Consider the following 10,095-nt stretch of genomic DNA (forward strand, 5'->3'; position numbering starts at 1 on the left):
TTGGGTCTATTTTCCAAAGTCCTTGCATAGTCTTGCTATAGAAAGTTAGAAACATTACGTGAACGTGTTCTTTACTTTAATTTCCAAAGATCAATAAAGTGGGTAAAACTCACCCAAGATTGACAAAAACGTTAGGTGATTTCTTTCCATCTACTTGAGCTTTGGTGGTCAGATTTACTTGATATATGTGCTTAGTAAAAAGTAAATAGAATCAATGAAATAATTGAGTTGCACACAAGTTAGCCCAAACACCACTATTGTTAAGAAAATACAATCAAAGCAGAGAAACTAGGGAAAGAATTATCTCCATATGCATCTTTATTTTAGGGACATGGATTTATATTTTCTTCTGCGAAATAAATTAGTACAAACTTTATTCTCAATTATTTGGGAATATGTATGATGTAATCTGTATAATCAAATGGACTATACAGATTAACAAGCCAACACTCTCCCAAAAACACTATTGTATCTCTGATATCTGGAACATAATCTCAAAAGAACTGCAGAAACAACCAACTCGAATAGGTGAAAGAGACAACCAACTCATCACACGCACGTATATTAAAAATAAAATAAAAAAAGTACTGTAGTTCTTTAGAATTGTTCCATTATTTTTCAAGGAAAGCCAATTTAATCTGCAAAATATATCGCAACAACTACTTGCATTTCCAATTAAAAAAGGAACAGTTCATTATCGATCTCGCCACTGTAACATTATAACTGATGCAATCTGAAACTTCTTACAAGTATAAAGTACAAAGTTATAAATGGGATGGACTCATAAGAGCCTCCATATATCATTTTTCTTTCTCAGATCACAAATTTTAGCAATAAGCAGAATCTCTACATGAATAACTTTCAATATAAAATTTACACACATCATTTAACAGTTAATTAATTACCTCAAGAAAAGTATATGTTCAATGTCCAGTGTATAAATCAGCCCCTCCCTGCATTGCCATGCCGTTGGTTTCTGAAGTAGCTAAGAAGTGCCTGAGCCTGCATATACCGGCATGTACATTTAGAATACTTGATAAAGGATAGAAAAGGAAGTGTGCGGTTTCTGCAAAATTGTACCTTTTCTCTGGCTCTAGGAGTTCCAGACTGTGACAATGCCACTAATGGAGGTACAGCTCCTTCCTGGAGAACCATGTTGCAGAATCTGCTACTGTTAGTGCATAATTGCAACAGAGCTGCTGCTGCATTCTCCTTACCTCTTGCGGAACCCAACTCAACAACCTCAACCAGAACAGCAATCCCTCCTTCCTGACCAATTGCTGCTCTTCCCTCGTGAATGGTTGCAAGATTTGACAAAACAGCAACAGCCTTGTCGACCATCCCAGCAGCGGGGTCCATCAACTCTACGAGAAACTTTACAGCACCAGCTTGCACAATGCGAGCCTTGTTTTCATGAAGTATTGACAAGTTAAACAAAGCTGTTGCTGCATCCTTCTTTCCCCTAGGAGTTCCATTTCCCAATAAATCCACAAGAGGTTTTATAGCCCCAGACCTCCCAATCTTCATCTTGTTATCCTCAATCACAGAAAGGCTAAAAAGTGTAGCGGCGGAGTTTTCTTTAGCCTCAGCAGTCCCTGTTTGGAGGACATGAATCAGAGGTTCAATTGCATCAGCATTTGCAATCGAACACTTGTTGTTGTCATTAATTGATAAGTTGAGAAGTGCAGTAACAGCATTTTCCTGTACTTTCATGTCTTCCGAATGAAGTAAGTTGACCAACAAGTTGATGGCACCACAGCTTGCAATTACAATACGATTATCCATATTGTGCTTGGCAAGTAATCGGAGTTCAGCTGTGGCATCTCTTTGCACATCAATGGAATCGCTATTCAAGTCCTGAACTAGCTTCCTAACTTGCTCCTCAACTTCCAAAAGATCAGCCCTTCTTTCGACCATAGCAGAAGAAACTATTCTAGGAAACCTCTCAGAAGGTCTACGCCAGATGGACTGATTTCGAGCTCTTGTCTCCAGCATGGATAGGAATTCCGGCTCCCTTCGTAGGACAGACAATGGAGCAGCAGGACGGGATTCTAACAAATCCCCTGAAGCATCAGTTGCAGCCGCTGCTGACCTTGAAGACACTTCATTTCCATCACCAGAAATTGCAGGTGAAAAGTTTGAATTAGATAGTGTGCTGGGTGCCGAGGTAGTTCGATTATGACCTACAAGGGAGTGTTCATCGGCTGCTAACATACTATGACCAATTGAGTTTATCTCTCCAGAGTGGGCCATACGTTCTTCAGAACTCTTAATAGATATCCTTCCAACATCCAGAGCAAGCATATTACTAGCAACTCCAGGTAAAGAATCATCTGAAGAGGAACGGGGATGGGATGGAGATGATCCTTCTCTTTGGTTTATACTTGGTGAAATCAAACTCTTCCTAGGAGAACTTAAAGAGCGAGTAGAATCTGGTGACGAAGAGTGATTGCCCCTCGGGAGGGGAAAACCCTGGGTATCCCTGGGCACACCAGAATCTGCATGTGCTAGAAGTGAACACGGCTGATTCAAGCTCAGAGATTTCATCGGATCAGGCAGCTTTACATTGTTTGATTCACACCAATTTGCAATAAGTGCCTTAACCGTGTAATTAGGAATGAGATTTGTGTGCCCCAGCGTTTGCCTTGTCTTAGGACAAACAGTAAGACCGAGATCAATCCATTTCCTTATAAAAGCTCGCTCATAAGTTTGTCCGGAAGCAACAATTACAGGGTCAGTCATCAACTCAAGTGAGAGGGGGCAACAAAAATCAGGAGGTATCGGCACAGGCGTGCAGGTCTGAGACTGCTTCATTGTGACAAAGCGGTCATGCATATTGGAAACAAGCGCTATAATTTGCTCAATATATTCAACTTCCTCACTCTTTTCTGCTTGTTCAGCGTTCTCCTTCAATTGTTCAAGGGCCACAAGCTCAATCAAAAGCTCTTTGTTTGAGTTCAATCTAAGACAATCGGCAATTTTTGCAAAGCTGTCTGAGCTTACTCCCAACCCTTCCATTTGAGCCTTAATAGCCTTTGCGATAGTCATGGACATCAGTTCATAATCCACATACTTAATTTTTAGTATAGAGTGCTGCAATCCAAAAACAAGACATCCCCTCAGGAAGTTAAATCACCATAAGGATGACAAGTTCTATCCGACAAAAAGAGCAGAGAGGAACATTACAGCTGGCATAGGAATACGGCAAATAGAAGGGAGAAGAAGATCAGGAATGACCTGTTTTTCGCTCCCTACCTCAAGAGAAGTCAAAATTGTATCAGCAGGAAGGCATTGATGAGAAGATTTAAGTAGCTCGAGAATTTCAAGACTACATGTTCGGATTTTTACAATCAGTGATTCAGCTTGCAGGACCTATAGATCATCAACACATCAACAATATAAATACATTTGCTCAAAGTATTAAAATGCCTTAAACGTAAACCATAAATTCATTAATTGCACTACATCCCATTCTCATTCAGTATGCCGATTATGAATAAGAACAAATGGATCATCTGTCTTATTCAATAAATAAAGAGCATAAATATTGGACCATACAAAATAAACTTTACTGCCCAATAGTTGCCAGGTTTCATACAGCTCCCTCAGTTCATCAATAAATTGAGCTAGTCTGGCAAATGCTTTCTGAAGCAGCTCACTGGAAGCTGCTTCAACATCAACAATGGCCTCAAGAATCGGCTTTAAAATATTCAGCAGATCCTCATTCTTGCAATAATACCTCTGAACCAGTACATCACTTATGCTTTCACTTGATGATAAATGGAAAAATTGGGAGATGTTGTTGAGAAGAACTTTCAACAATGACATCTCCATTGTACCTGGTCAACCAAAAGTAGTAATCCTCAGTTACCTGAACTGGGCACAAAACCCGTCCTATAAGACACATAAATGACAAAAGATAATCACATAAAATATATGGTCAATTTATTGCATTGATAATAATGCTGAAACTTCAGAGAAATAACGCCAGTCGTCAGCAACATGTGTTTGTGTATGCGCACACGCACACACACATGTGACATGACTGCAGCTAAACTTAAGAGCAGTTTAATATTTGAAGCCCCTCTTAGTTTCTATCACCTCAGCTTAGTATTGTCAATCAACATCATATAGGACATAACCACACAGTTTTCAAGGGATCTATTATCATGGCATCACATCTAAACTTCCACTGCTGAATTGCTCTTTGTTATCTGTAATACATTTACAGTAAAAGAAACAAGAACGGAGTCATTATGCCTTAAAACTCATTCAGATGATGATTCCTAGTCTCATAGAACGGACTAGCTTGACGCTTGTCGACCATGTTTCTTTCAAGGAAGGATGTCAATATTTGTTTCTTTATGAATTCAACAGCCTCCAAATACTTCGGAAAGATGCCTAGATGTCAGGAAAATAACTGAGCAAGAATTTCTAATATCTTATACTTCCACCTTTCTACTGATGCCAATCTCAGATAATATTCTATTAAACACCTAATTTTAGAACAATGTACAGCTAGCCATACAACAACAAACTACTAATACTACGGTCAATCCATGGCTAGTTGGGGTCAATTATATGAATCCTAAGTAAACATGTCGCTCCATTTAGACATGCATCTATCAAATATTTAAGCATTTGCATTATCTAGTACTAGAAGCTCTACATTTTCTGCTGGCTTACAAATCTCTAGAAAGACTAAAAGACTCTTAACTAACATTGCATAATGTAAACATACCAACATAACTAAACATTCATCCCCAAAAATTGATATCGTCAATGTGGATCTTTTTCTTCCATTCTGCCTTGTTTTGCAATAAGTTTACATGGATTCCAAGAGATTGCTAGTCCTCCGAGATAACTTCCTTCCATGACATTTTAGGTTTACCTTGTCCTTTTTAACACTTTCAATCACCATGATTCCAAATCTACAGACCTATGCATCTGGAGATCGACGTACGCAACATGATCAAACAATGTGGCTATTTCTAACCTTGTATGCCTCCATATCCACAAAAAACATAAATTTACATTGTTAGGTTACACTGCTTGTAATGTACTCTTTTATATTTAAAAGAAAACTACAGGCATTTTTCACTTCGCTATCTTCCGCACACCAAAACAGTAAACATCACAAGATGAGGTATTAAATTTATGGACCTAAAAGAGAATGTGTCAAACCATCAGAAACAATTGGCAATAAAGTTCTTTTATTTTTGTTGGTAAGTGACAACGGGCAACTAAAGAAATTGTGAATAAAAGGAAGGAAGAATTCAAAGAAATAGATCATATAGCTCAACGTATTATGATTTATAGGTTTGATTGTGCATAATAAGGAACAGAGAAGTTAGATCTCAAGTCATCTGGAACATATGGAAGAAATGGCTACAATGAATAAGGAAGTACAAACCTTATTAGCAAAAGCTTCAGCTACAACAAGCTGTATAACTTTCTCATACTGTGTATCCCAATAAATCAAGTTAACCTATGTCCAAGAGAAATATTCTTAAATCATTATTAATAATATAAAAGTTGTCCAAGGTACTGAGGTAGAACATCCCCTAATACCTTTAGCAGTTCATATTTTCTATTAGTACATAACATGTAACTAAGACAGGTCAACATACGTTTCTGTGATATGGAATAATTTCTCTTAAAGATCCACTGCAATGGCCATCATTGTAAAAATATTAAAGAAAGGGTCACTAAGATAGTAAACTGATACACTTAAACATTGCACCACAAGAATGATGAAAAGTTTTGTATCTTGCTGACTCTGGTATTACATAGTAGTTAATAAGCACATAATATCATCTTATGTTCTTCCACTCAAAATTAAGATGAACAGTGTTAACAGGAAAAAAAAAAAGTACAAAATAGTTCACAAACTTACGAGCGAAATAGCCTGGAAGGTGAGGTCCTATCCAGGTAAGTGTAGAAAAATGAGAATTGAAAGATCTACTACAAGCTTATTCAAATATAGCTATGCCTTATTTAAACATACGGTTTCTTAATTTCACATACTTACAACAGCCCAGCTTCCTAATTAGATGAGCTCTCTGTCTTGCCCATTGGAACTGTTCATACCGATTAAAAACTTTAGAGGTGCCTTGAATATCTGCTTCTCTGTTTCTATGATTCCTTTCTATGAAAGTAATGAGCTTATAATTTCCCTCTCTTATTCTCTTCGCCCATTACCAGAAGCAGGATGATTTTAAGTGCAAACATTTCCACGGTATTTGATCTAAATACACTCTCCCAGTTAAGCATTTTTTAAACAGTTAATACACCTACCAAATCAGCATTAAAAGTTAAAATTAAGAAACAAATAGTATTTGTGTTAAACATGAGTCAGAACATTCAATTTACAGCATTCCTAACAGCTCCGTGAAATCTGCGCCAGATTTGAAATTCTGGTAGTAGCATCACAAGATTCACAATTTCACAGTGTCATTTTTTTTTCTTGAAACGTGTTTGTCAATCTAGAGTCCTGTGTGACAAAAAAGTGCCACCGATACTCAAAGGTAAGTTTTATAGAGTTAGACCGGCCATGTTGTATGGGACGGAGCGTTGGCCGGTCAAGAACTCTCATATCCAGAAGATGAAGGCAGCAGAGATGAGGATGTTGAGGTGGATGTGCGGGCACACTAGGAGGAATAAGATTAGGAATGAGGATATTCGGGAGAAGGTAGGCTTGGCTCCTGTGGATGACAAGATGCGGGAAGCGAGGCTCGGATGGTTCGGGCACGTGCGGAGGAGAAGCCTTGATGCTTTGGTGAGGAGGTGTGAGCGGTTGGCTTTGGTTGGTACGAGAAGAGGTAGAGGGCGACCTAAGAAGTATTGGGGTGAGGTGATCGGGCAGGACATGGCACGACTGCAGATTTCCGAGGACATGACCCTTGATAGGAAGCTCTGGAGGTCAAGCATTAGGGTTGTAGGCAAGGGGGTAGTCGAGCTTTTTCTACTTCATTCCGGGGCTGAGACGGGTTTGATAGGGTTGATCTTAGATGGTAGGGGTTAATGTTGAGTCCACACTATCCTTTCTGTTTATCATAGCCTCGGGCCTTAATTACTGGGTATTGTTATTGCATGTCATCTATTATATGGTTTTTATGCTTCTATTACTATTTCTATGGTTTCTGCTGCCGTTGCTGATGAATTGTCTCTTCTTGTTTTATTTCCGTCTACCTGAGTCGAGGGTCTATCGGAAACAGCCTCTTTGCCCCATCGAGGTAGGGGTAAGGTCTGCGTACACTGTACACACTACCCTCCCCAGACCCCACTTTGTTGGATTTTACTGGGTTGTTGTTGTCGTAAACTTGTTTGTCAACTCAATAATTACATCGCAGACCAAGATCGAAGATGTAACCAAGATCAAGAACCTTCATTCATTCAGTTACAAAAGAAGAAACTTGAAGTATTAAAGGATTGGAATTCCACAGCATATAAAAACATAATCTTTCTTGATATACAGCATTTGAATATTCCTCCTAGAGTAAGTACTGGTTCAATGATAGAAAACGAATTCAGAGACTAAAATTGATGCAACAAGAGCACCAAGATTCAAGTCCCATCCATCAAAGAAGTTATACGGGCAAGACCAAATGGCCAACGCCTAGTGAGCCTCTTAGCACTAAATCTGACGCAAGGGCTTTGGCTCTCAACAAATTGAGCATTAAAGTCATTATTTTGGTACTGCATAATCAAGGAAGAAGGATATAGACTTCCTTTTAATCTAATACTCATCCCAATTTATGTGGCATTGTTTGACCAGCACGGTGTTTAAGAAATAAAAGAAGACCTTTGAAATTTGTGGTCTAACACAAGCCTTAGATATTTGTTTGGCTGTAAATCATCTCATTATGGGTAAAGGAAAATTTTAAAGTTAAATTATTTCTAATTAGAAAGGTGACATTCTTTTTAGGATAGATTAAGAAGGAAAGTGTGCCACATAAATCGGAATGGAGGGAGTAATTAAGACTTAAGTTCGACATTATTAAAGAAAACCCTATGCGGTAACAAGAAGTAACCAGTCCTATTTTGTCCTATAGTAATCCTCTTGAGCAAATTTGTATTAATATGGAGCATATTACTAGTTAATCATGGTAATTTAGTAAATTAGAACAAATAATTAGATAGCAAATTGAATCCTGGCCACATAGGTGAGAGTTACCTTATAAAAAAATTTTCGAAAAGAATTTATTTAGCAAATCTCCTTGCCACTGACCAACTTACCATAAGTATCAATCGACATTTGAATTCAATTACTTTAGCCACTAAAAGCATTCATATCAAGTTAGTATCTTTCTACTCTAACCGTATTTCCAGGATCTTTCTGGATAAAATTTTCCATTACTTTATCTTCCACAATTATAGTTGAACTGCTGCTTCAATGTGTCAGAAGATTACATGAACCTCAAAAACATAAAGTCTAAGCTGGAGTTAATGAGATTTAAAAGTTGGAAAGCAAACAGGGCAAGGCGACTTTAATAGCTGCTATGCCTATTAATACATAGTAAACTCTATTGTTACGTATGAATTTTTCCTCTATATTCCCTTTTCTTAAATACACTGATGCATCTTTTCCAGCTAGAGTGTCATCGATATTCAGCTACTATCAGCTCCAGCATCATCTATAGCCTCTACGTCTTAATTCCCCAACACGAGGACGGAGCTCGCTCCTCAACAATTGAGCCTCAATTCCAACTATCATATGTATACCTTCTGCGCCATTCAAACCCATTTCTTTAGTATTGAGAGGATTAATCATAGTTAAACAATTTTTACACTAGTTTTCAACCTACCACAACCCTCTTCCTTTTCTCGTTGCAGGATTCGGTACTCCTTGCAAAACTCATATATGCTCCACACTAAAAAGAAAATAATCAAGCACCATATGCATTGACCAAAATGTGTGACGAAAACAAATAACACAAAACTTTGCATACAGAGATCACACAAATACAAAACGGCATCAACATGGTAAGAATCACAACAACCATCGATCCAGTTACAGATAAATCCAATGACCTATTTCTTACTAAGCTAAAAATGAGAACTGCAACTAAATTACCCATAACCATCATATACCAATCAATCAACTAGTTGTAGTCTTGAGTATATGAATCCTCTTTATCCATTTATCGATCTTATTTCATTCCAATACTGGTAAAAAATTTGTTTTTAAATAATACAGGTATCAGATGGAATTGTCGAGGTGCACACAAACTGGCCATAACACCATTGTCGTAAAAAATAATTTATTATTTAACAGTTTTAAAATTAAAAATAATAATAACAGTCACAATAATTAAAAAGTAAAAACTCACCTATTAAGACATTCAAAAGACAATCCTTTTCTAATATCTTCCTTCTCGACAAACCGCAATGAGGCACTATTTCACCATCATGTGGCCTTAGGGCTAACCTGTGAGTACAAAAAAAAAAGTGAACAAAACCAAAAAATCTAATAAGATAATAATAAGCTATAGCAATAAAATTCACCTCGCATACCCAAAAACACCAAAGCTTTGAGGAAAAAATTTCAAGATTTTATAAACCCAGCTTGAGGTTTTGTATTTTGACTACTTTGTACCTTGAATTTTCCACAATTTGTATGAATCAGATCCAGCTAAAATTGCACGAGAAATGTTGAGAGCTGGGCATGGGGTTGCGGTGGGGGTTTAGGTTCTTCTGATCATAGTTGCAGGAGTTTTGAAAATGGTGACAGACATGCCGAAGGAGTAGTACTAAAATAAATTTTTGGCTTTTTGCTAATAAAATAATGGGATTAAAGTTGATTTTATATGTGTTTAATACTGTTATTTTCGTTTTTCATTCGGTGTATAATTTAATTAAGAATAAGAAATATTTATATGTGTGACCAAAAAGAATGATGCTATCGTTTATACGAGGCATCAATTAATTATTACGTAGTAACATTAAAACTTAGGTAAGTATTATAGAGCGGTGGTTAGACAGATTATGTTGTATGGGGCGGAGTGTTGGCTAGTCAAGGAGTACCATGTTCATAAGATGAAGATAGCTGAAATGAGTATGTTGATATGGATGTGCGGGTATACCAGGTTAGAT

At 37.4% G+C, this 10,095-nt stretch overlaps 1 protein-coding gene across 6 annotated transcripts; it reads right to left on the minus strand.

Annotated features, from left to right (window-relative positions):
* Positions 1-668: 668 nt before the first annotated feature.
* On the minus strand, positions 669-9,780 carry LOC109220348 (U-box domain-containing protein 4-like). 6 transcript variants are annotated; one of them, XM_019384813.1, is made up of 7 exons: positions 9,599-9,780; positions 9,333-9,430; positions 5,414-5,488; positions 3,559-3,839; positions 3,238-3,372; positions 1,081-3,093; positions 669-1,002 (listed from the first exon to the last, which is right to left on the minus strand). In XM_019384813.1, exons 4-7 carry the CDS (start codon positions 3,832-3,834, stop codon positions 943-945), a joined length of 2,484 nt encoding a protein of 827 aa, XP_019240358.1. In that variant the 5' UTR covers positions 3,835-3,839; positions 5,414-5,488; positions 9,333-9,430; positions 9,599-9,780; the 3' UTR covers positions 669-942. The 6 variants fall into 6 exon arrangements, with proteins under 6 accessions (XP_019240358.1, XP_019240357.1, XP_019240360.1 ...); XM_019384812.1 differs by lacking the exon at positions 5,414-5,488; XM_019384815.1 differs by lacking the exon at positions 5,414-5,488 and having other exon boundaries at positions 9,517-9,606.
* Between the last annotated feature and the right edge of the window lie 315 nt (positions 9,781-10,095).

This window comes from Nicotiana attenuata, unplaced genomic scaffold, assembly GCF_001879085.1.
Source record: "Nicotiana attenuata strain UT unplaced genomic scaffold, NIATTr2, whole genome shotgun sequence".
Classification (NCBI taxonomy): domain Eukaryota; kingdom Viridiplantae; phylum Streptophyta; class Magnoliopsida; order Solanales; family Solanaceae; genus Nicotiana; species Nicotiana attenuata.